We start from the raw sequence: 24,191 nt of genomic DNA, 5'->3' as shown, positions 1-24,191 counted from the left end.
ACCTGCTGTGAAACATAATGATGATAATGACATGTGAATTCTTACTCCACTTACATCTGTGCTCTCATTGGAGGTACTGTTCTCCTCCCTCTTCCTCTCCTCCTCCTCTTGCTCCAGCTCCTTGATGCTCTCCTCCAGTACATTGGGCCAGAAGTCACCCTCAAAGTACGGCAGCTCCTTGGCACTGGTCAGCCGGTCTTCTGTTGCCTGCTTGAAGACGTCCTGAGAGACAAAACGAGAAGTGTTTAAGTGTCCTCATGAGCTTTTTCACTCTTTTAGGAAACAACGAAACATACTTTAGAGGTTTATTCTTGCAGTTGAGAAAACAATCTCAGTTATCATAGAATTATTCATATCCATATTTTTGTTTTTCCTTTTTATTAAAATACAAACAAGCTGATTTATACTCCAGAACAGATAGTAAATGGAGCTTGTGGTGAGACTGTTTTCTCAAACAAAGCGGTATTCTTCATCTTTTCCATCAGTTTGACAGGGTATCTACAGGTACCAGACACTTAAGTTTAATGCGTTTAAAGGCTTTTGACATAGTGTTAACCAGATTTAAGACTCTCTGACAAATAATCTTTGTCTTATTCAAAGGTATCTAGTTTATATGTGGTCCCATGCAGAGGTAGGTATTAAATAGGAAGATGGTTATTAGAGTGAGTTAGGCTAATCTACAGTTTGTGCAATAATAAAGTAAAAAGACAGTGTTGGGTTCAGTGACAGGTTTAAAGATTTCAGAATTGTTGGCTGTCATGCAGAAAGCCTCAATCACACTGACAAGAATAAATTTAAAGATGGTAGATGTTTGTGGCAGTTAAGACCCCTCCAATTTTGAAAATTCCCAAGGTTTGATATTTATAAAACTGAATTTAAGACATTTTAAGGACCTCCAGACACCCTGTTTGATGCCATTAGAGACTATGGATAAGTCTGAGTCACTTTTTTGGCAGTGATAAATGCATTAATTCACATTAAAAAACAGAAAACATGTCTCACTTTGTAATCATGGACAATGCGTTCAGAAACAGCCTTGTCCAACATCTTCTTGTACCACTCCTGCAGGCGCTTTGGCTTGGGGATCTTCTGGTCCATTGGGTGACAGTGGAAGATGTAATCATCCCCTTCACTGGGTGGACAGGCCCAGATATGACCCGTTGTAAACCTGACACAGGGAGAGATGCATTTCCTTTTATAGAGTCTGTATGCTTATTATCATGCAGCTGAAAATGGTCTGTAGCAGCACCTGGAACACAAAGCCTAATGGGTACACTTTACACTGCATAATGGGCTTATATTTGAACGCCTGTACAGCTACAGTGTTATAATAAACTTCAATTTCAGCTGCTCAGTCGAAAAGATTATGTTTGAGAAAGTCTTAATGTTTTTCTCACCCCTGCCTCTTCACATACTCCAGGTAGCCCAGCAGGATCTCGTGGTAGACAGCAGTCCTGAGGTGTCGAGGTCTGAAAAAGTGCACGCTGTCCAGGTAAGAGATGTACACTCGTCTCTGATTGGGAGGCGGGCAGTCCGAGCCATACTCTTGAACGTGCATGCCGAAAAAACACACATCTGCTCCGTCGATGTCCTCGAAGGCAAACAGGGCTTTCATCCTGTATGGGAAGGACTCGGACATTTCTCCGTTGTCGACAAACCTGGAGGGAAAAGAAACGCCAAGGTGAGGAAAACAGCTGAGATTGTGACAAAAATCTAAAATTAATCAGCGAGGAATCATCCTAAATATGTTCACTACGTGCTCAAACGATCTCCTACCTGGACTTCATGCCTGGCTTGACCTCCGTCACCTTGTCTGAGACGTGGACCACACGGATGGTGACCTCGCCACATTCAGGGTGGTTCTGCCTCTTGACGAACTCGTTCACCCGTGACTCCAAATAGCCCCCCAACTTTGTCTGAGGAAGCCCTGCAAAGGACAGTAAAAAGGATGAAGAAAGAGGTGGAATACAGTGAAGGACAGGAACATACGAGAGAGATATGTACCGTTTGTGTCCATGCTCATTGCAGGCGGGACAGAACCCTTGTCTGACAATGTACAATAAACAAGGACATTTTCCTCATTAAATTTGACAATTTAAGACTTTAAGCACTTAGCCCCTCAAAAGAACTCCACACAACAAGTACAGCAGCTGAAGTTCAAAGGACTAGCACTGAAACAAACGCCACTTCATAAATAGGTAAAAAAGAAAAATGAAAGCCAGGGTTTCTTGCTTGTAATAAGTAAACTGTAATGCTACTTTCTAGGAGATTGTACCTCATGGAGTATAATGAAATATTTTTTACTAGAAATTAGACGAATATACTTGCAAGATTTAGATTTTTTGCAGTGAGTTCAGCATATTTAATGTGATTTGTTGACTTATGTCCTTACAGTAGATATCAAGCTATAGCCAAGGAGAAACAGCTAGCCTGGCTCTGTCCAAAGGTAATGAAATCTGCTTAACAGCACCTCTAAAGCTTATTACAGCTCATTATTAACCATAATTAACCACTAATTACAACTCTGTATCTTGTTTGTTCAATCAGAACAAACTGAAGTATAAAAACAGCTTTTTGAGGTTGTAAATGGTTTATATGCCAGACATTTTCTTGGCCAGACACAGGAACTCCTGTCTCTGCTGGTTGCCAGGTAAACTCATGGTGACGACAAGGCCTATTTACTGAACAGACATGAGAATGTTATCAGTTCTTCATCTATCTCTATGCAAAAAGTGAATAGGTGTATTCCATAATGTTTAACTATTCCTTTAATATATTATAGATCACATGTATCCTGATGATTGATTTTGATCCCTAATATTGCACTTAAGTATCAGGGAGTAGAATGATTGGAAACTATCCAAGGAAAATGAAATTAGTTAATGTGAGTGTTTAACCTTTTTTTTTGCTTGAGCACTCAGTGATGGTGATATGACATCAAAAAGTTACATTCGGGCCTCTTTTTTCTGAACGCCTCTGTCTTTAAAAAGGTGCAGTTTTGGGGAAGAAATTTCAATCAGAGGTGAAAAAATCTTCATTGATAAATAAACAAAACTGTCCTCAAAGGACAACACAGTTTAATATGGTTTTAATTGTTTGCATTTGTTCTGGGACCTTATTCCCTTTTGAGGAAAGCTTGTTTATTCAATTGTGGAAATATTTCTGAGCTTGTATTAATATTGTAAGTATTACCTTCCTGAGTTTGAATTTCTTTTCCAAAACTAGACAGTGCACCTTTAAAGTTCCACATAAATAAATTGATGATGACTTTAAAGCGATGACTGGCTCTGAAATTAAACCACTGGTTGTACTGCAAGTGATATTTTCATGAGGGAGAAGGGTTCATAAGGAATCTAAGTTGATTATAAACAAACAGGCAAAATGTGTTCACTTCATGACTCTAGATCCCCGATCTTGGTAAGAAGCTATGAACCAGGCGGCTATGGCAAAATGATTTAAAATAGCCACAACAATGTTAAGAAATAAATGAATTAATCCCTACTCTAGCTTGAGTTCTCAGAAATGTTGGCGACTGAAAGAGAAAAGGATCAAAATCTAGGATGTAAAGTGATAAAAACACAAAGTCTGAATGAAAGAAAGCAGGCGGGCATGAAATGAGCTGAGCATTACTCCACTTACTTTTGGATGCATATTTGTTCTCTTTCCGCGTCTTATTGGCCTTTTTGAGGCAGTTGTCACACACAAAGCTGTGGGAGGAGGAGGAAGTAAGTAGAAAATGGTTAAATTCCGGTTCTGTCATAATTAACCCCAATCAGTGATTAGGTGACTTTAATCAAGAAGACGACTTAGCCTTGCATGTCAGTCTTCCTTTCTTTTAAACAACTATAATGACTTGCATCCTTAAATTACAAGCAGACCACACATGAAAGAGACTCAAACTCTTATCAAGCTGTAGTACTTTGCAAACATGTGTATCTGTTGCCGCCACACTGGCAGGCGTTTTCCGTCCTGATGTAACGATCATTCCTCCTACTCATTTTCAGTTTCAAAACTTTGTCCAAACTGCATCTCAAAATGTGTGATCTTAAGCAACTGGCATGGAAGTGTGTATTCATGTGTGCTTGGACTTAATAGTTGTACTTTTCCAGCACCTTTATTGATGTTTTGGATCATTCTGAAGCTTTGAATGAATACAAAGGCCAAATCCATTTTCCAGACCCAGTCATGCAACAGAATGTACAGAGAGAGTTTGTGTGTGAGTGTGTGCATGATAGCTGGCTCACCCTGATGGCCATATGGTTTCATGATGCAGCACGCAGATCTGGTGCATTTTACGACCGCAGTCAATACATTCCACAAGCCTGAGCAGAGAGAAGGAGAAGACAAAAGACAGACACAATATTTAAAGTTAATGAGGCAAGAGCGTCACACATAATGGAAATACTCTGTTCCTCTACACAGGCTACACAGGTGCTACGTAAGTAAGTAAAAGGTTATGACATCCAAAATACTATTGGGAAATAAAAAACAAAAACTTCTATCTAACTTGAGCCGCCTAATCCAACTGGCTCAAATAAAAAAATGTAGCTTACATCATGATAATATTATGATTGACAATAATCGTTAAATGAAAGTTAATGAGTTCAGAACAGGACGTACAACTCAGGGTCAAGTGTGTCGTTCTTCTTTCGCTGGAACTGGTCTTTGTTGATGGACCTGCAGGAAGTATCACAAACCAAATTACAGTACCGAACACAACAAGGTAATCGCAGGAGACTGTGGGCTTTGTGCATAGTCATCCATCTTCAATTCAGAAAATGCTTTGAAAATTTAAAGGAGATCTATTAGACCAACAGAAGCTCCTCTCTCCCACAGAGAACACTGCTCCTGAAACGCCTCATCAGTCGTTCCGCCTTTAATTGTGTGACTTCATGACATCACACTACGTCACAGAGTCATACATTTTTATAAAGTATGCCTAGTGGCTAGTTTGGCACGTAAGAATTGATGTAGCACAGCTGCTCTGTTGTTGTTAGTGGTGCTGGGTCATACATATGTGAACTGACCAATCAGAGCAGACTGGGTATTCAGGGGGGGGCCTTAAAGAGACAGTCCAAAATCCTAAGACTCTTCATTTACTATCATAAATAACAAAGTCAAGCAGCAAATCCTTACATTTAAGATGTAATCAGCAATTGTTTGACATTTTAGAAAAAAAATCTTGAAAAATTAATAAAATGATTAATCTATTATCAAAATACAGTATTTGGCAATTTCCTTTTGATTGACCCAAGTCTTCGCTTTAATTATGATGAACTGGAATAAGCTGACACAGAATATATATATGGAATACTACACACTGGAGATATGAGATGCTTTTTCTAATCCTAAACCTACTTAAGGGGAAATAAAAGGGGAATACTGGATGTTAAAGTGGTTTAAATTCATGCTCGTCTGTTCTCTTTTGGGGTGTTAGATAGATAGATATTCAAAAATGATGAGTTTATAACAGCTGTTACATTCAATCTAAGATGTTGCTAATATCAGAATTACATAACTGTCTATCTGCTGTGTGTGACAGGAAAGCAGAAGGGTTGATGATACTCACGTCTGAGGCTGGGAGGGGTCGTCCCCCAGGGAAACACTCTCGCCTTGGATTTCGTTGAAACACTTCTCACAGAAGTGGTACCTGTCAGCAAGAAGCCCATATTTTGGTGAACTACACGTTCGCCATCAGCACAGCCAATCACAGAGAGGGCACGAAGAAGCAGCCGCCAATCAGGGCAGGGCAGGGCAGGCCGGGGGGCGGACACACAGGAGGAGGCAGAGGGCAAGGTAGGTCGTCGCCAGGAGGAAGCAGCCAATCGTGATGCAGGGTTTTTGTGTGGGCGGGTGTTTTGATTTTGCGCGTAAATTTCGGAGTGGATGATTGGTCACACCAAAACAGGCCAATGCAGACATCACAAGCGTTAAAAAAGGAGGGAGAGAAGGGGAGAAGGGGGAGGGAGATGGGGGAGGGGAGGGGAGGTCAAAATGAATATTAAAAAAGCGTGAAATAAATCGTTACAGGTCAGACGAGGACAATGGAGGGGGGACAGAGAGGGAGAGGGGAGGGACATGGAGGAGGGAGGGGACGGACAGGATGTGAACAACAACCAACAGAGGACAGAGAGCCAAGGCAAAGCAAAGATTAGCGTCAGACGTCCAGTGGTAAACAACAACAACATTACAGCAACATGAGAGACCACTAGGAGCTGTGGAGGAGGAAGGGAGTGAGGATACGAGTCTCCAAACATGACAGGGTGGATGAGGAGAAAATAAATAAAGCAACAGAGACCCATCATCCTTTCAGTTCATTTATAAAGTGGGAACCTTTCTTCTGCTGGTGAGAATGGATAACCCCCCCTCCACCCCGCTATCTATGCAAGTAAATATCAGAAAAGGCAAGCTGTCATGTATAGTGCATGTAAATCTAAAGAATGGTGCAACAAATAAAGAATAACTGCTGGAGAAGACAGGAGCCCACTTTATGAATGACAACATAATGGAAATTAAAACGGTGAACTGTGAAGATGGAGATGGTGCCAGGGTAACCAGTTGAAGCCAAATTAAAACTCATCTGTGATTGCACTGATTGATTTACAACAGTTCCTACAGCAAAGCATCAATGTGAAAAGTACAGCAAGACATGTACGGGCTCATCTCATTGCTGTGTTTTCACAGCAAAATGTCTAAAAATCTAAACAGTGTCTGAATGCTGCTGGTCTGTGATCTGTGTGTGCTTGTGTTCAAATGTGCCCACAGCCCTTACCTGTTCTGGTAGCTAAAATAAGCAGCGTCACGTTGGATGGTGCATAATTGTTTTCCATAGCAGCATAGAGTTTGGGGGGAAAACTCATACTGTAACAATAAAGAGACAAAGAAAAAGTTGTTTGCAGACTTGTTGGACACAAACTTAAAATGTCACTTCTCACGCAAGCATAGAGTACAAGGATCCACAAAGACAAACTCGTATCTCAAAACACACCTACATGTTTGTTTGATTTTTATCTAACTGCATTTATGTGGTTACACCTTGCCTCAGCTTGACGCTAATCTTATCTCTCAAGGGACAGTTCACCCCAATTATATTTTTCTCTCTGACCTGTAGTGCTATGTTTTAGTGTGAGGGACTGAGTTTTAGAGATATCCACAGACGTTGTTGTGAGCAGTTTCACGTAGGAACTATTTTCTTTCTATTGAACCCCAACTGCCAACAATATCGCTGCACAGACCGAAACATGCATCTCCCTTTATGGATGAGAGGCTCATGACAGCATGGGATATAAACAATAATGGCTTCCTCCTCGGTTGAGCTGCAACATTAGCTACTTAGTTAGCCATCCATGAGTAGATGTACACTTCCTTAAGCGAGGTGACACAGTTGATGGGTGTGGTGTGGTGTGGTAGAAAGAAAATAGTTCCTACGTAATAAAGCTCACAACAAGCTCTGTGGATTATCTTGAGTATCTTGGGTCATGATTTCTGGGAAGAGACATTGAGACTGTTGAGTTTTTCAAATGCAACTCACACCAACACATGGTAATTGGATAAAAAGCACACAGGTAAGAGGAAAAATGTGTGTTTTTGATTTTGGGATGAACTGTTCCTTTGAAGGAATAGTGTGACTTTTCAGGGAATTCTCTTTCAGGAGGAGAGTAAGAATAAAAGGTTGAAACCACTCTTTTAATTGTCCTTTTATATGAAGCTTCAGCCAGCAGCTGGGTAGCTTGCATAAATTCAAGAAACAAAGAGAAACAGCAAGTCTGTCTCTGTCCAAAGGTGACAAAATCCAACACCAGGCACCTCTCAAACCCTCTAATTAACAAGTTATATCTTGTTTGTTTAATCTATTTCTTGGCTGGGAGCCGTTGCCGGGCAATCAGCACAGACTCCAGAAAGTTACTACTCCTAGCCAAGAAATAGTCACGCACACGACCCCCCAAAAATGGCCAATTGTTGGTTTTTGTACGGACTAAACAAATGAGATACAACATGTTAATTAATGAGTTTCAGAGGAGTTGGCAGGTGGATTTTGTTACCTTTGAACAGAGCCAGGCTGGCTGTTTCCCCATTTCCAGTCTTTAGCTACGCTGGGCTAATTGGCTGCTAACTGTAGCTAAATAATTACCATGAGAGTGGTATCAATTCTCTCATCTAACTCTCCAGAGTGCGAATATGCATATTTCCCAAAACTTCAACTTCAAAACTATTCCTTTAAAACACAATCCAGACCATAAATCAGCTCATCTTAAAAAAAGACAAGTGACATTTCTATAATGAGAGAAATACTCTCCGTCTGAGACCACATGAGTTTAAAAAAATAAGAACACATGCTTTATGGCTCACCTTCCTCCCACAGCAGTATCCCAGGCCCTGCATGACAGGATCAATCTCTGACTCAAACACCTCAGCCAGCTTGGAGCAGTACTTGTAGACGCGGGATGTCTTGCGGTTGTACAGCCAGGCGTTGTTGAACATCAGCCAGATATCCTCCACATACTGCCAAGGCTCCTGATACTGTCCCGTGTCCAGCTTCCGCTTGATGGTTGACAGGTCCATGGGGTTCTTCACTATGTCAAAGTAGTCCTGGTTTGGTAGAGGCGCCGTCAAGATTTAAGTGGCAGGTTGAGGTAAAGTTCAGGAGTTGAGGAAGAGAGCAGCAAGATGGTGGGAGGATTTGGTCGTCCGAGAGAAACAAGATGAGAGAGATGGGGAAGAAGAATGATCGTCATCATCATCATCAAGTGTGGTCGTCAGGTGAGGTGTGATGAAGGCGTCGACCGGGTGGGACCAGAGTAGGGAGAGAAGAGGGTGCAGGGGGACAATGTTGTTGAGCGCTGTAGAGAAGAAGGTTCGCGTGCAAACAGAGAGACATGACAACTTCTGCCCTCCAGCTCTCTGCTTTGCACCCTACAGTTTAAGTCCCTGTCTGTACTGCAGGCAGGGACCAGGCGACCGCCACAAGTCTGTCCGGTCCTCTGCCGCACATATAACCACAGTCAAAAAATTCTAAAGCAACAGATAAGATTGCAACTGAAGCCAAGCCTTCTGAAAATCATTTAAAATTTGCTCATTTTGCCCCACGGTGCAGAACACTGTGGTTCTCTGCTTAAGACTAAGAGCAAACAAAGCTTTCAGGACCAGGAAGCGATCAGGGTGCAAAACCAAGAAAAACAGAGCAGTGGCAACAGCAACAGGCAGACAGAGATTTACTGTTTTTAGCAACAGAGCGGTTGGCATTAACAAAGCCAGCAGCGTGAGTGGCCACATGATGGCAGAGTTAAAGCCAACAGTGCTGAGGTGAAGCAAATGTAAAGAGGGACACAGTCTTTGAGTTGTTTTTCTTTTTCCCGTCGTCTGCGCTCTGCGTCCTCTTCGCCATTTGTGAAAGGAGCAGAGAAGAGGGCGAGGAGAAGAAAAGCTTTTCGGAGATTCAACCATAAAAAAAAAGGAGGAGGTGTGAATTTCAAAGAGCAGGGTCCATCTCGGTGTCACCATGGCAACAAGAGTTAGGAAACAGACCCCCGTCTCTGAACGGAACCACTCACATGAACAAACAAGTGATGCATATTTCCATGTCAGCCTGCAGAGCCAAATTTATATCACAACCTACAGTTTTAATAAACGGCTGAATAAATATCTGAAAATGGTGCTCAATAAATTACACAACAGTGGAAAGTTGCATCACTTGACTGTGGAGGTTCCGGACGAGAGGTGAACCAATTGCCTGGTGCTCGCTCATAACTGCTCTAAAAATGGCGGTTATCAAACTTCATACTGCATGGCGCAGCGAGCAGACGGACTCTGTCACTCTGTTTTAAATACAACTATGATTTTCATGAGCACATACTGAGGCTTATCAAATACTCATTACCCCATGATTTGGATGCAACGAGGGTAAAGATATTGTCCCATCTCTACACACTGCCCACCCGAACACCGACACACTACTACTGGTGAGGAACTGAACTAGAAAGCTAGCGATGGCGTACTAGGATGAAGACTACAAAAAAAAAATCATGATTCAAACCAAAACCTAAAATTTGATGTGAAGAAGGCAAAAGTCAAACAAAATTAAAGTGATAAATGAAAGCAATTGGCTCATGAACTGCTGTTAAAGCACATTACTGGCCTTGAAATACACAATGTTGTCATATCGCCATAGTCTCCTTTTAGTATTTGGGGTGCTATGAAAGACAAACACCTGAGAATTATAATTATCCATCAATTCACTGTCCAAATCTGTAATTACTCAGCCAAATTTTTTTTAATTATTATTTTCATATATAATTTACTTGTTGTCCCTAAAGGCAAATGTTCATAAGAGTCATTGCTTTGATTTACAAATGACAAGAAGTTTCAAATAAGAGAGCACACGCACACACACACACACACACACACACACACACACACACACACACACACACAATTTAAAAATCTCATTTTCGTAACTTCTGACATGCAATGGGAGAAAAATCAAGATAAAAAAAACTGGAAGCAAATATTTAAAATAAATTCAGAAGATATGACAACTATGACAAAATGAGAAAAAACATATTCAAGATGAAAAAAGGAAAACAAAATAAAAGCTACGTTTTTAGAGGAGTTGAAGCAAAATGGCAGCCAGTGCAGTCCCTTACCAGGTTAGTTTTGTTACTAGTTCGAATACGTACGGGTATTCCCAGTAACTGGGGGTCCACCGGCTGACGGAAGGGAAGGGACTCAGGGTCCTGCCGGTACAGAGCTTCTAGGGTGGGCATCAGAGCCTGACGCAGCTCCTCCGGCTTAAAGACTGGAAGAGAGGGAGTGGGAAAACAAATGATTTAGAGATGGAAGGTAAAGGGAAAAGAAAGGGAGAGGTACAAACTGAAAGGGAGCCTCTCCTCTCTTTATCTGAGGATGCCTGGCAGTGAAACTCAACTGGCAGCATCACGTAGTGTTGTGTCGTTAAACGACGGCCGAGGAATATCACACAGAGAGACAGAGTATAAAGGATACCGGATCCAAGATGTGTCAGTCCGGGGAGTGATTGTGATAACAGTGGTGCTTTTCTGGTGAATTTCAGTGCATCACGACCCAGTCAGTGTGTAGGACTTCACACAGACAAAACAAAAGGCACAGGTGTTTTCATACTCTGTTGGCAACAACGCCACGACTGAATCGCTACAATTTTAACGAACCACTATCATAAAGTTAGCTCACTTTGAACACAGACATGAGTTTGGGATGTTTAAGTCATTTCTTCAGTAGGAACTTCAGTTCTTACAGAGGGAGTTGGTGAGTTAACCATTAAACACATGGTATGTATTTTCTGCCACTATGGATCACTGAATCACAACAATGAAAACAGAAGATGTAGTTTGAGGATGTCATGAAGTAGCATGGGATTATGGGAGTTGTTGTCTTTATTGTTAAATAACCAGTTTTATAGGTGAAATATAGGTCTTGAGCAGATCCTCTGATTGTGGTGATTTCAGTGGAGTGAACTGACTTTGCTGCAAAACCAAGCCTTTTCAAAAGTTATCGTATTTAAGTCAACGACACAGTGGTGAATCAAAACTTACTTTTCTTCTTGCTCTGAGCGCTGGCTGGGGAGCTGTTGGTGGCTGTTGACCCTGATCCCTCCTCTTCCTCTTTGGGCTCTTTCTTCACCTCTGGCTTCTTGTCTTCACCTGATGTTTCTGACGATGACACCGAGGATGAAGATGTATCCATTGGCTCTCCTTTACATCCATCTCCTGACGGCTTCTCTTTCTTTATCTGAGAGGAAGATTCAATCGTCAGTTTAATGATTTCCTTCTCAACGAGTTTCTCAATAATAAATCTGAATACAAGACCCAAAAAAACTAAATTTACTCAAAACCCTTTAGGCCTCATCAGTTTAGACAATTTAATATTTTACCAGGACTTTCAGACACACAAATTTAAGTGTTGGTGTGGACAATCTTACCTCAGGTTTCTCCTCCGTCTTCACGTCATGTTGACCCTTTCCCGTCTTCCCCTTGCCCTCTCCTTGGCTGTCAGCCCCGTCGTCATCTTCCTCCTGCTTCTTCACCTCCATTTTGACGTCTTCCTTGCTGGGAGCAGGACCATCCGCCTGGGCGAGCTGGGACTTGGGTTCAGTACTGCTGCTGACCGAGGCTGGAGAGGACACCTGTCCGTCGGCTGTCAGAGAAGGCTTCGCAGAAAGCTGTGACAAAGGGACAGAGATGAGATGTTAAATGGCAAGAAAATGGCCCTGTTGTTTTTTGTTGGGTTCCAACACTCACCAGTGTTTTGTAATCCAATTCAAGGACTTTTTGATAATCTTATCCTTCCTAAAACTCATTTGTCCTTCAATACTTTGAAGGAAATAGTAGCTCAATTACTACTCAATAACTTGACTTTTTTTTTTTAAATTGACAAACTTTCCTAAACTTTTCCTTTCTTTTTGATTATCTTGTATGCATTTCTCATATTCCCTCTGTGTAACTCTCTGGAGAGTAACTCACTCACAGAACCAGAATAAGCAAGGAGATTAGAGCATAGACACACAGGTGGTTTAAGGAAAGCGAGCCAGGATTGGGTCAAGTAATGAAAGCAGGGTCATCTACTCACTGGGGTCTGTGGCAGCTGCAATGGCACATGAGTATTCTGGGTAGGCACTGAAGAAGCCTGACTTGCTTGGGGGCCTGAGGAAGCCCCGCCCCCAAGTGTTTGCTGTGGAAGCTGATTGGCCTTCTCAGAGTTCACCGCCTGGCCTGATGGCGGCGGCTGCTGCTGTGAAGCTGGTTGTTGTTGTTGCTGCTGCTGCTGGGGGTGCTGTGGAGGGGGCAGCTGGGGTGTGCCGGGAGTCTGTGGCTGTGGGGTTTGAGAACCAGGTAACGTGGGTGGTGTTTGATGGGGTTGAGGCGTTAAGCTGCGTGCTGGTGAGGGAGAGTTCGTGCGGATGGGTGGGCAGTGAGGGAAGGAGTTGGGCTGCGTGGGGGTAGAGGATGGAGGCAGGTTGGGTAGGGGCCCAGCACCACTGGCACTACCAGGCCCCATGGAGCCTCCAGGGGCTCCTGAGCCTGGAGCGGAAGAGGCAGACTGTGCTGCAGGGCTGCTGGCTGGGAGCGAAGGCGGCGTTGACATCTGGTTCTGCTACAGAGGAAAGGACACAGAGGTAAGGGAAATGCCAGGGATCACTGCTCTTCTTAAACTAGAAAACAAATCTTTATTATTGGAACGCAAAAGATGGATCTCCCGAGTATGGGAGAGACAATTAAAAACAACATGGGTCTGGCTAATTATAGAGAAAGTTTTTACCAGAAACACAACTGTGGAAGGTTTGAGTCACAACACTTTATTTCCGATTGGTCTCTTTAAAACGTGAATTAATTATATAGGGAAGATTGCCAAAAAGCACAAATAATCAGTCTTAAAGCTTCTAGAGAGCCAGTAAAGAACTGCGATCCATCTCTGAGCAGAAAAGACTTACGTGCCAAAATCCTGAAGACAGTTCAGTTAATTATACAGTATTCATCACTATCCATCAATTCCTGCAAAGCTGCTCTGAGAGTTGATTTTTATGTTCATCCTCATTTGCATTCATTCAGCGGGTTTAACTAACTGAAGATATGTTTGAATTTCATAATATGACATACTCTCCACTTTTGTAAAGACCCTCAGCTATCAAAGTCATCTCTACTTCACAAGGTACTGTAACTCAATCCTTACCGATGGCACAGCGGTCTGTGCTCCTGGCTGGTTCATGCCAACAGGACCAGAACCCCGCCCAGGACTGGACCCAGGAAACTGGCCTGATGGGAGGTACTGGTTTTGTAACTGTGTGGCATTGGGTTGACCCATCCTTGTTGCTCCCATACCCATCTGGTAACGAGACAAGACAAGTGAAGACTGAGATAAATTAAGTAATTTCAGCAAACAGTGATTATTTTTCCACAGGTATGAACTTGAAGCACTAAACATGATTCTTCTGCTTGTTGTCTCTTTGCCATGTGCGTACCCTCCTCCACACTGATCACAGCTAAAATTTTTCACCATATTTAGGTTGAGAAAACACCATCGTCTTAGCCTTTAGCACATTTCATTATAGCAGCTCATATAATCCCAAAGTAGCCTGTGATAGAGATGGTGACAGTGTTGCTAACCTGGTTCACTGGAGCATTTAGAGGAAGAGGAGGTGTCGATCTCTGACCCATCGACTGCATCCCCATCTGACCAAACTGGTTCATTCCTAGAAGTGAAGGAGGACAGAAGTGAGAGGTAAGGAGAGCAAAAACATACCGTGTTCACACTGGGACACTTTTTATTTGAAAGTCAAAAACTCTTGTGTGTGTGGAATGTGAGGAAAAACTGTGATCGGTAATGGTCTGTTGGAATTTAAAAATGTACAGCGGGCTGCGCTTCCTATTCCAGTGAGGGTCAGTCTGACCCGTTGCATGCTCTGTTGCTTATCAGTAAGCTTATGAGCATATGTTGCTCAACAAAAGGCAGACTGTAGTAATTACAGTAGCAGTGAAGTTCTCAAGTTGGCTAGCAAACTGTAAAACAGAAAGGTTGTAATGTTTTCATTTTATGTGTTTTATGGCTGATATAGTTACCAAAAGGAAAAAAAAAATTGCCACAGAACCCGCACAATACCTTATATCTGCAGATACTGCCTACAGAGTCTGCCCTTGTAAGATCTTGACTGCTCAGAGAAAATGGAATATCTACCAGCAAAATGCGTCCTCTCCGATGTAACTGGTTTTGTTTTACGATACATACTTTGGTTACTATTTACAGTCCATGGTTTGTAGGATTAAAGTATTTTGGAGTTTCCATCTGTTTGAGTACTTTTAATACTTATTAATTCATGCATTTAATTATTTGATTTAAACGGTAGCTTTAACACCAAAACACATGAAACTCACAAGAGTAAAAGAATGAGATGGCACCGACTGAGATTTGCTAAACAAGCTACCTTTAGCATTTAGCTAGTTTTATTTCTCATGAATGATTTAGGTGTTGCCTGATTAAAAAACCCAAGAGTCCAACAGTAACATCAGCAAGTCAACAAAACTTAACATGGCCAGAGAGACTGGACTTCACCTGGTGAAATTTACTTGCATGCTGAGGATAAAACATGGTCAGGGTTGTAAGCATAAACATGCTAGCAGGGTAACAACATTATTGAAAACTACTCATTATTCATTACTCTCTCCAAATGTCCTTGTAAACTAAACTTCTGTAAGTTTGGCCTCTCGACAAACCTGCTGGGTTCTGCATCCTGCTGACCATCTGATTGGGTCCAGTCGGTCGGACCATGGACGGATCGGCGTGAGGACCATCTGACAGGGAAAGAAGAATTACAGGAATCACAGATCAGGTCTTCAGAAAAACCAGAGATGACTAAAAGATGTAAGAATGAATGCATGCATTCATTTGTGTCTATGCACATACAGAAGTGTGGGAGGGAGGTTAAATGGTATGTTTGCATACTTGGAGGTTGCCCAGGGGCCATGGGCAGCTGTCCCATGCTGGGCGGCCCCTGAGGGAGGCCTGGAGAGGCGATGCCAGGTTGTCCCGGCATCATGCCCTGCTTCTGGAGTCGTGTCCTCCTCTTTTCCTCCAGCTCCTTTTGGATCTTGTATATCTTCTCTGCCAGTAGGTGGTAATACTCCGCCTAGAAGGGATGTGACACAAGGGAGAGAGAATGTTACAGGATAAATCCGACAATGCACAAAATAATTACTTTTATTTTCTCCTACTTTAACTATAAACTGATGGTTATACCAGAACACCTCACTCTGTGTTGGTTTCTTACCCTACTGTTGGCTGACTCATACATGTCTCCCTCGACTTTACGAGCATAAGCCACCAGATTCTCCATCCGTCGATCTTTCAGCGCAGCTGGATCAGGAGTGGGGAAGATGGCCTGCACGCTGCTCTCACACGTGCACAAACAAGAAGAACACACAGCTACAGTTAAATTGAGGACAGAGGCACCCGGCACTGAAAATTATCTCATATTCAAATTAGTTTTATTTCATTAGCTAAAGCCACAGTGAAGGTTTTGGGAGGTGCTTGCTAGAATACTCACAGCTTGTGGACAAGGTGGTTGCGGAGGTCCTGTGTGATGTCTTCATGCCAAGACTTCCTCATGCCTGCAGCAGAAGGAGGAGTCGCCGTGGGCATGGAGCCTAGGTTCCCCACACCATCATTCATCAAGCTGGGGAAGGCAATAAACAAGAAGGGAGGGGAGAAAGGAGAGAAGACTTTAGCCACTACAGAGCTAATTTTGACTTGGTTTAAATCAGTTATATGAAAGCAGCCTGAATTTAAAAAGTAGCTGTGACCAAAAAGCAGTTCTACCTCTGTGCATTCATGTTACTGTGCAACATGGCGTTTGGCAGTAGGGGGGACTGCTGGTTGGGGGGTTGCACACCCACTCCACCATTCACTCCCATAGAGTTTCCTCCTGGAAAGAGAGTTATAGAGATTGAAGGATACAGTTTGTAATTGGGAAATACTGACAACAATGTGGGAAAGTATCATAAACAAGATAAAGGAACAATGTGAATCCATCGCCTGAAATACAAATCAAACTTGTGTGACAAAGTCATCAATGAGGAGTCAATGGTCAGCTTTGATTTCTGATTATTTTGTCACACATGAAAGGTCAAAAATTAAAACCCCTGCTTGCACTGTCCGTGTGGGGCTACATATCATTTCTGATATGCACATTGCAAACTAACCTATGGAGTTCAAAGTCCTCATCCCAGGCTGGCCCTGTAGCCCCTGGTTCTGCATGTTGGCCTGCGATGGCTGCTGTGGTATCTGGTTGCCCTGGTAAGTGAGACCGAGCGCAGCGTAGGCCCTCTCTATGGAGCTGGGGTCGATCTGGTTGGGAGGATTCACGTTCGGAGTGTTGGACTGTCCACCGGGCACCCCTGAGCCTAAAGAGTTCATTAAACCCACCCCTGCACTGTTAACAAGAGCTGTCAAGAAAACAAGAGGGGGAGAGGGTTGATGGAGACAAGGTGGGGAAGAGATAAAAGGGTGAGCATCTGTGGATTCAAGCTGACTGTCTTGCACTTTTTAGTTACAGGATTCTCTGACGCTTCAAGGTAGATGCTGTATAATAACTCAATAGTAAGAGCTGTGTGCATGCATACTGTTCAAAGACAGGCAATCACAGAGGCACTCACATTGCTGATTCCTCTTGTCTCCAGCGTTTTTCAGTGGCAGGCATACAGGACAGTCGTGTCGTGTGCAATTCTTCCAATGAGAGATGATCTGTCTGGATGAGGCACAGTGCGCCACTGGGAGGGAGAGACAGAAATGGACAGAAGTTGAGAAAACGAAAGAAGAGTGAAAGAGAGAAGAGAGACAGAGAGGGAGAACAAGTGAGTTGAGAAATTGTGACAGGGTGAAGGAGGGAGATGAATAATGAGACAAGAAAAGGATGAGAGAAAAGGATAAAGTCAAAGGGAAGAGGGAAGCCAGAGACTGCAAAAGTTATTGTATGAGTCATTCAGTACAATAAAACTATGTCCAGATGAGAAGGAGAAAGGAAAAATTACAGCAGAACAGCCAGCTAGAGAGAGAGAGCAACTCTTTCTGATAAAATGAAAAACTGGGGGCAAACCAAGAGGGACACAAACAACAAACAGGAACTGACAAAAAAAAAGAAAGGATGAAATGCTGCAGATACATGACAACTTTAAATACTGCCTAGTGTTTATGATATAAACCCCACACCGTAGAACCAGCAATCAGCATAATTCAACAGACTCACCCTGGCAGGACTTGCCAGCCTGGCAATGAGTCATGTGGTTGAGCACGTTCTTCATGGTGCGGCAGTGGGGCAGGTTGCACTGCCGCACTTCCCCGTTGGCCTGCTCCCTGCGCTGGCACTTGTGCGCGTGGAGCAAGAGGACCAGCTGCTGCTGGATAAGCTTCCGTTTCTCGGGGTCTGCTGTAGGGGGCGCTGTGCCGGGACCCGCCCCCACGGCATTGAGCCCAACCTGGGCCCCTCCCACTGCTGCTGCACCGCCGACGGATACGCCACCAACTGCTCCAGGCTGCTGCTGCTGGGAGGCCTGGGGACAGAGGAGGAATATGGAAAGAATTATTTACAAGACTGCAATCATCAGGTTTTATAGGAAGATTTCCAATGACCAATTTGGTTGACAGCTAATAAATCGATTCAATAATTAAATGCTCCAACAATTTTTGGTCACATTTTCAATGTGTTTACATGTATAGTAGATTTTCTGACTTTAGAATAACTAGTCTGCCCATTTGTAGATATATATATACACATATGGATATAGATGAGGGAATAACAAGTCTTAAGGAGTTAAGAGTTAAGAGCAATGATTCAATGAACGCTCTAAAATAAAAGTCAGTTTCAGACCTATGCTTCCAGCAATTCAGTAATTAACAACAACCACCTGAAGAATGAATGAAACTGTTCTTGTGTGGAAAAAATACATACAGAGCCTAGCTTTGTTTAATTACAGCCAAACAGCAATACGCATTATTAATAATGCAGGCTTGTAATGCAACAGTGCAAGTGACACAGTGATCACTGCCTCATTGATCAGTACTTCCCTGATGTCCAACTTTCGTTTGAATTACAGCTCGACCATTATTCAATTTTTGAGGCAGATACAGAAGCATTTCAAAGATTTAATTACAATAAATCTGCTGATAGGAATGACTTTAGGTAAAACATAACACTAACAACAATCTTCATACAGATACCTCAGATTAGGCTTCTTTTTTAAAGAACTGTGACCAAGATGCATGCCAAAAGGGACATTGTACAGTTGAAAAATCAATCTCCGTCATGGAGACAATGATTCTAATTAATCTCAAACCTAGTTTGGTTTTCTGCCTTGGAATTTCTTGTTATTCATCAGCCAACAAACAGTGCACACCAACACCAATATATATCTTCAATGCGCTAATATCGGACTGGTTGATTTATTAGTTTATCTATTTTCCAATTAATTGGTTAAAATATTGAATGTGGCAGAGAGGGACAACCAAGAGGATAAAAAAGGATGGATGGATAATTGAGAGTTTGAACTGGCTGAAAACAACAACAACAACAACAACAACAACAACACCTGTACATTTACATACAGTAGTCAGATTTGAACGGGGAAGTTAGTAGTGACTCACTACAATCCGACAGGGCTGTTCTGGGGCGTTTGGTTGATGTTACTTCAAAAGGATTAATTTCACTGAGGTAGGTAAGATTATTGTAATGACGATTTGAGCTTCTGCTTTACTAAAATCCCAACCATGACGATGATATCCCTCCTATTCAGCAGAGAACTCTGCCTGAGCTGCTTCCCCTAAGAGTTTGTCTAAAACGTCTGTAAGCTTATTTGCAGATGATTTAGCCAACAGTTACAAATTTCTCACCATCTTTTTCAGATTTGCCTATTAAAATCAGTCTTTTCCTAATGCACACCTGTACACTCCTGATCAGAGACAAGAAAATACAACGGAAATGTCTTATATTTCACACACACACAGAACATTTTCAACATCTTATCCTAAAACGTGTTCCAACTCAGATTCACAAAACACTCAACAGCAAAACCTTGTCAGAAATCTCTAGTTTCTACTTATTAATTGTCACCAGTTAATGAGAAGGTCTGTGTTCCGTAGATTAAAACATTAGCATTAATGATGCCCCAAAGTTACTATAAATGCTAACAGTTTCGCTCCGTTTGGTAGTCAAGTTGCATATACAAAGAGTGAAACGAGGACCTTCACACTGAGGCTAGAAATCCTATTTCTCAGGATTTAGCAGACGAAAACAAATTTATCATTGTCAGTGGTGGTATTAAAGCACCTGAAACAAATGACCGCAGTTGTCAACACTGTCATCACAGAGCTGTACTGTGACAGAAATAAAGATGGAAAGTTTGACATGCAGTTAAATGCCAACACACATCTTGCTCAAGCAAAGTCGTCCATGACTTAGACGGGTTAGTCGGGTGCAAAAGAGGGTATTCAGCTGGACAGTGAGTCATATACAGACCCTGGTGCTGGCCTGAAATATACCAATAACATCTTGAATCTAAAAAAGGGGTTTTATCTGCAATTTGTTTATAAGGTTTTGGTTGGGAAGGAAGTTTTTCTGCTGCCTCATCCATTCAAACAGGTCCTCACACACTAATAGCATTAAGTCACAAAGGCGCATAGAAAAATCCATCACATAATCTGCAGCAGCATCCGTGGTTGTTTTGCATATGACATCTCGAAGCCTACAGTAAAGATGATGTAATAACATTCACACAGGTGTGTTGGCATTTTTTTTTTTCTAACATGCGACAAACTAGTTTATCATCACATCACTTCTGAAGGAGTGTGCTTACAGCTGTTGCACACAGCCACTATGAAGGGGGTTGTTTGAAAAGCCTGCAGTCATACAGAGGGTGTGTTAAACTTGTTTGTGACTTGTTGAGAGAAGTTGTCAAAATTGTCATCACAGAGAAAGTTACAGAAATTGTTGGGTAGTTCATTGTTGGATTTGGGCTTCTGACAGTAAGAAAATTATTGAGTATCATCAGGCTTATCATTTAACCAGAAATTGGAACAGAGATGGAATATAATAAATTGTATGATGATAAAACATGTATATTTAGTTTAGTTCAAAACTGAGTTTAATCTACATTGACATAAATGGCTTCTATGTGGCTACAGAATTTATCCACCAGTACAGAACAGAAACAACTTCCTACCATCCCAGGCATCCCTTGACCCGGAGGTGCCTTCTTGTCCATGCTGAACTGGTTGGCCATATTGTTGGGCATACCCGCCTTATTCTGGAGCTGTGGGCCCAGCCCTGCTCCAGGCAGCCCCTGGCCAGCAGATTGGCTGTACGGACCACCATAGGGGCCCGCATTGGCCATCATATTCATCTGGAGAGCAGGGGGAGGGGAGGCAAAGAGTTAATGAGAAAGATGAGAGGAGGAGAGATGAGGAGAGATGAATAAAAGTAAGAGAGGAAGAAACTGATAGTTTAGAGTAACACATCAATTACTTTCCCTAACCTATGAGAGCACGATTCAAGCAGCCAGTAAAGTGAAATTTAAGTCTGGTATTACAATGCCATCTGACATAAGTTTGAAGACGCTGAAAGGTGCTATGGAGACAACATGGAATCACTTTCCAGATACTACTAATTATTATTCCCCCTTCATAATGACTTTCCACTTTGTCCATAATGTTACAATATTGCTTTGTCTTTCTCCCTACTTTACTTTGCTGTCCATAATAACCTAATAACAGAAACAGGTTCTAGGCTTTGCAAAAAAGTTCAAACAACCTACAGTATTTTCAGCGTAGCTACTTCAGTTTCAGGACAAACTAGTCTTTATTTTAACAGCAGCAGCTATGTGAAAGGATTGGTTAATTGTTGTTAGAGTAGAATAAAACTCTTCATCCCTATGTCTGAACTTCATCAGCTTAAACTACACTGAACATGGATAATGTTAACACTTCACTGATACATATTTTAACTACAGGACAGGAGGAAATCTTGTGTTAGCTGGTGCACACTGCAGCAGTAAGGCAAAAACAGTTATGCTACTACTTATGCTAAACAAGTTAACACAGCTGTTTGCAATACTGCCTTCACACCTTTAAAACAAAATCACAACTGTCGTATGACATATTGACTAGCAAAGAGGTTAACCATCAATACCACAGAGCGAACGGTGATGCTGCTGTGAATCCCAACACATAACCACACTTACGCCTGCACCTGCTCTGGGAACTCGTCTGCGCCAGTCTCACATGAGTAACTACTACCGAGTATGAAAAGATGTGTCTGCCTTTGGTGCCATAAACATGACAATAGTGTTGAACTGAAATAAACCCAAGTGTAAGTAGCTTTCTGTGGGGAAAACACAATGATTTTTCCTTTTTGAATGATTTTACTGAACTCGAGTGGTCAAATTTATTAACACATTTGCCCCAATTTTTAGCAGCAATTTTAAACTTGTATATTTTACATTTGTGGGCTATAACAAGCACATCACCAATAAGTATTTTACATATGTGTTCCCACTACTCCCCAATGTCCATGGGAGAGTGTGTAAATTGCACTTACAATATACAGTAGAATTTTAACAATGCCATAACATTTATAATGTAAAAGATTTTGTCAGCAATGGGGACGTTTTTCTATCTGAAGAGACTCAGCAGAGGAAAACCAAACTTTGTTTAAACCATTATTTGGCCATAAAAATTAGGTTTTTCCTTCAATGTTTATTATAAAATAATTGCTACCAAGATGTCAGTTTCTGACTGTAATGCCCTTTAATACCTCTGTAATGCTTCTGTAAGGCCCTGGTCCAGCTGAGTGTGCTTACCTTGTTCAGTGCTCCGGGTTGCTGTGGTCTCATCACTGTCTGACCCCCGGGTCCCATTTGCTGACTGCCCTGCTGCTGCAGGGTTTCCGCCAACAGATTACTGTTGTTACCCATGCCTCCACTGCCAGGGTAACCCATTCTTGGCGAGCCATTCATCACCTGCCCCCCCATCAGGCCTTGCTGCTGCTGTCCAGGATTGCCCTTCTGGGCACCCATCATGGCAGCTGCCCGATTGAGTGCTGCCACCCCTCCAACCATCCCAACCTGCTGCATTAATCCAGGCTGCTGCTGCTGGCCTTGGGGAGGCATGCCCTGAGGTCCACCAGGGGAGACACCGACACCCCCCATCATCCCCATGGAAGCCCCGGGCGCTGTGCTGTTGGAAGTAGGGCCTCCCTGCTGTGCTGGTGCTCCTGCGCGCAAGAGTTCAGACAGCTGTTTGTGTTTTGCAGCTGCATCCTGGCCTCCCAAACCGAGGCCTCCTCCGAGCCCTGCAAGACTGGTATGGAGTTGGTTGACATCCCCTCCGTTAGTCAGCCCCAGGTCCGAAGAACTTATGAGCTCATCTGGGAGGTCATGCTCCAAGTCAAAGAGTGAACCAAAATCTAGGCACGGAGGAAAAGACACAAAAATCTTAACAACTAGAAAAATAAAGATTTAGCTTACAATGTTGACAACTTGGAAATTCAACAAAACACACTGATCACAGCCTCAGTTTATGAAGACTAATTGAATTAACTTGCATCTTTTAAGTGTGACACAGCTCTGACTTCAGTTTGAAAACGATCAACCATTAATCTGGAGTCCATAGCTGGACAGCGCGAGCAGGGGTAGCTGCTGCCTCTCACAGCTTGGACCTCTCTCCTGGGCATCAGCTTGTGGTTTGATGGGGAGCCAAACATGGAGAGTGAACGCAGTAGGGTCAGAGTGAGAAGCCGCAGAGGGGTAAACACTACGGAACCTGGGTAGTGTGTGCAATGGATCTACAGTTATGTAGCGCATGAAACAGAAAAAGGTATCAGACGTCTTGTCCACTGGGGGGGAAATTGTCTGTGATTTCTTTATACTGTAGTGTACTCAATCATTTAGTTCTTTAATCCTACACGATACACAAAAAGCAGTAATGTCTCTACTTTAACGGTCACAAACTATGCTGTTTTTTCTTCAGATGGCCCCACAAACATATTACTTCAAGAGTTTGTCTTTTTTCCCTTTTGGCATGTCAACATCTCTCTAAACTCTCAACATTGACGCCACTGTGTAAACATGCTGTGCTGGTGTTTGACTTGATGCACTGGACTACAGTTGCATCCCCTCCTGACTTTTCTCTTCACTCAATGCATTCACTACATTAGGAGTCCACAGACTGCAGGAAACTAAACATGAATCAGGCTTGAAATCCACATTAATGCATTTTCTGACACAGTGAGAGAGTCAGTAGTGTGGCCACCAAACTTTGTACAGCTGACATTGAAAAGAGTCAACAATTGCATTAAGTTTCCGTGTTATACTTTAGAAATTGATTGTATAAAGGTAAAAGAGTGGGATAAAGTGTGAACTAACTGCCTACATCATTAAGGTCGCCTGTGTCTCGTTTTAAATGGATGCAACAAGAGGAGGTGATGCCAAGAGTTTACAGCCTCATGCTCAATGTGTGTGAATCAATTCGTTTGCTAAAATAGTTTAATTCACAGTCGAGCCGAAATGAATCCATGTGGTCTGTTTTGATAAGTGTTAAATCATTTCGAAAAGTAAACTGCAGAAAGTGCAGCGCAGTGTCACCGTGCAGAGGCAGACAATGGAGGGGGAACAAGAATGGGC

General features: G+C 42.5%; 1 protein-coding gene across 6 annotated transcripts in view; it reads right to left on the bottom strand.

The window, feature by feature from the left end:
- Positions 1-24,191, bottom strand: part of ep300b (E1A binding protein p300 b) — a 35,150-nt gene that overhangs the window by 7,937 nt on the left and 3,022 nt on the right. The window contains exons 2-27 of one of the 6 annotated variants that reach the window (XM_073493615.1): positions 22,371-22,975; positions 20,736-20,915; positions 17,768-18,071; positions 17,178-17,291; positions 16,725-16,967; positions 16,342-16,447; positions 16,070-16,198; positions 15,794-15,911; positions 15,469-15,652; positions 15,240-15,317; positions 14,136-14,221; positions 13,702-13,854; positions 12,601-13,122; positions 11,954-12,193; positions 11,568-11,763; positions 10,644-10,795; positions 8,350-8,589; positions 6,773-6,861; positions 5,570-5,680; positions 4,621-4,677; positions 4,245-4,322; positions 3,640-3,707; positions 1,777-1,927; positions 1,398-1,658; positions 1,003-1,168; positions 55-222 (exon numbers count right to left, since the gene is read on the bottom strand). In XM_073493615.1, the coding sequence (XP_073349716.1) occupies positions 55-222; positions 1,003-1,168; positions 1,398-1,658; positions 1,777-1,927; positions 3,640-3,707; positions 4,245-4,322; positions 4,621-4,677; positions 5,570-5,680; positions 6,773-6,861; positions 8,350-8,589; positions 10,644-10,795; positions 11,568-11,763; positions 11,954-12,193; positions 12,601-13,122; positions 13,702-13,854; positions 14,136-14,221; positions 15,240-15,317; positions 15,469-15,652; positions 15,794-15,911; positions 16,070-16,198; positions 16,342-16,447; positions 16,725-16,967; positions 17,178-17,291; positions 17,768-18,071; positions 20,736-20,915; positions 22,371-22,975 (4,799 nt within the window). Of the gene's footprint in view, positions 1-54; positions 223-1,002; positions 1,169-1,397; positions 1,659-1,776; positions 1,928-3,639; positions 3,708-4,244; positions 4,323-4,620; positions 4,678-5,569; positions 5,681-6,772; positions 6,862-8,349; positions 8,590-10,643; positions 10,796-11,567; positions 11,764-11,953; positions 12,194-12,600; positions 13,126-13,701; positions 13,855-14,135; positions 14,222-15,239; positions 15,318-15,468; positions 15,653-15,793; positions 15,912-16,069; positions 16,199-16,341; positions 16,448-16,724; positions 16,968-17,177; positions 17,292-17,767; positions 18,072-20,735; positions 20,916-22,370; positions 22,976-24,191 lie in introns of all 6 variants that reach the window. The other 5 variants (XM_073493614.1, XM_073493616.1, XM_073493618.1 and 2 more) reach the window with 5 other exon arrangements.

The sequence above is a fragment of the Pagrus major genome, chromosome 23 (assembly GCF_040436345.1).
Source record: "Pagrus major chromosome 23, Pma_NU_1.0".
NCBI classification, from domain to species: domain Eukaryota; kingdom Metazoa; phylum Chordata; class Actinopteri; order Spariformes; family Sparidae; genus Pagrus; species Pagrus major.
The sequence above is the reverse complement of the archived record's forward strand: the minus strand, read 5'-3'. Positions and strand labels throughout refer to the sequence as shown.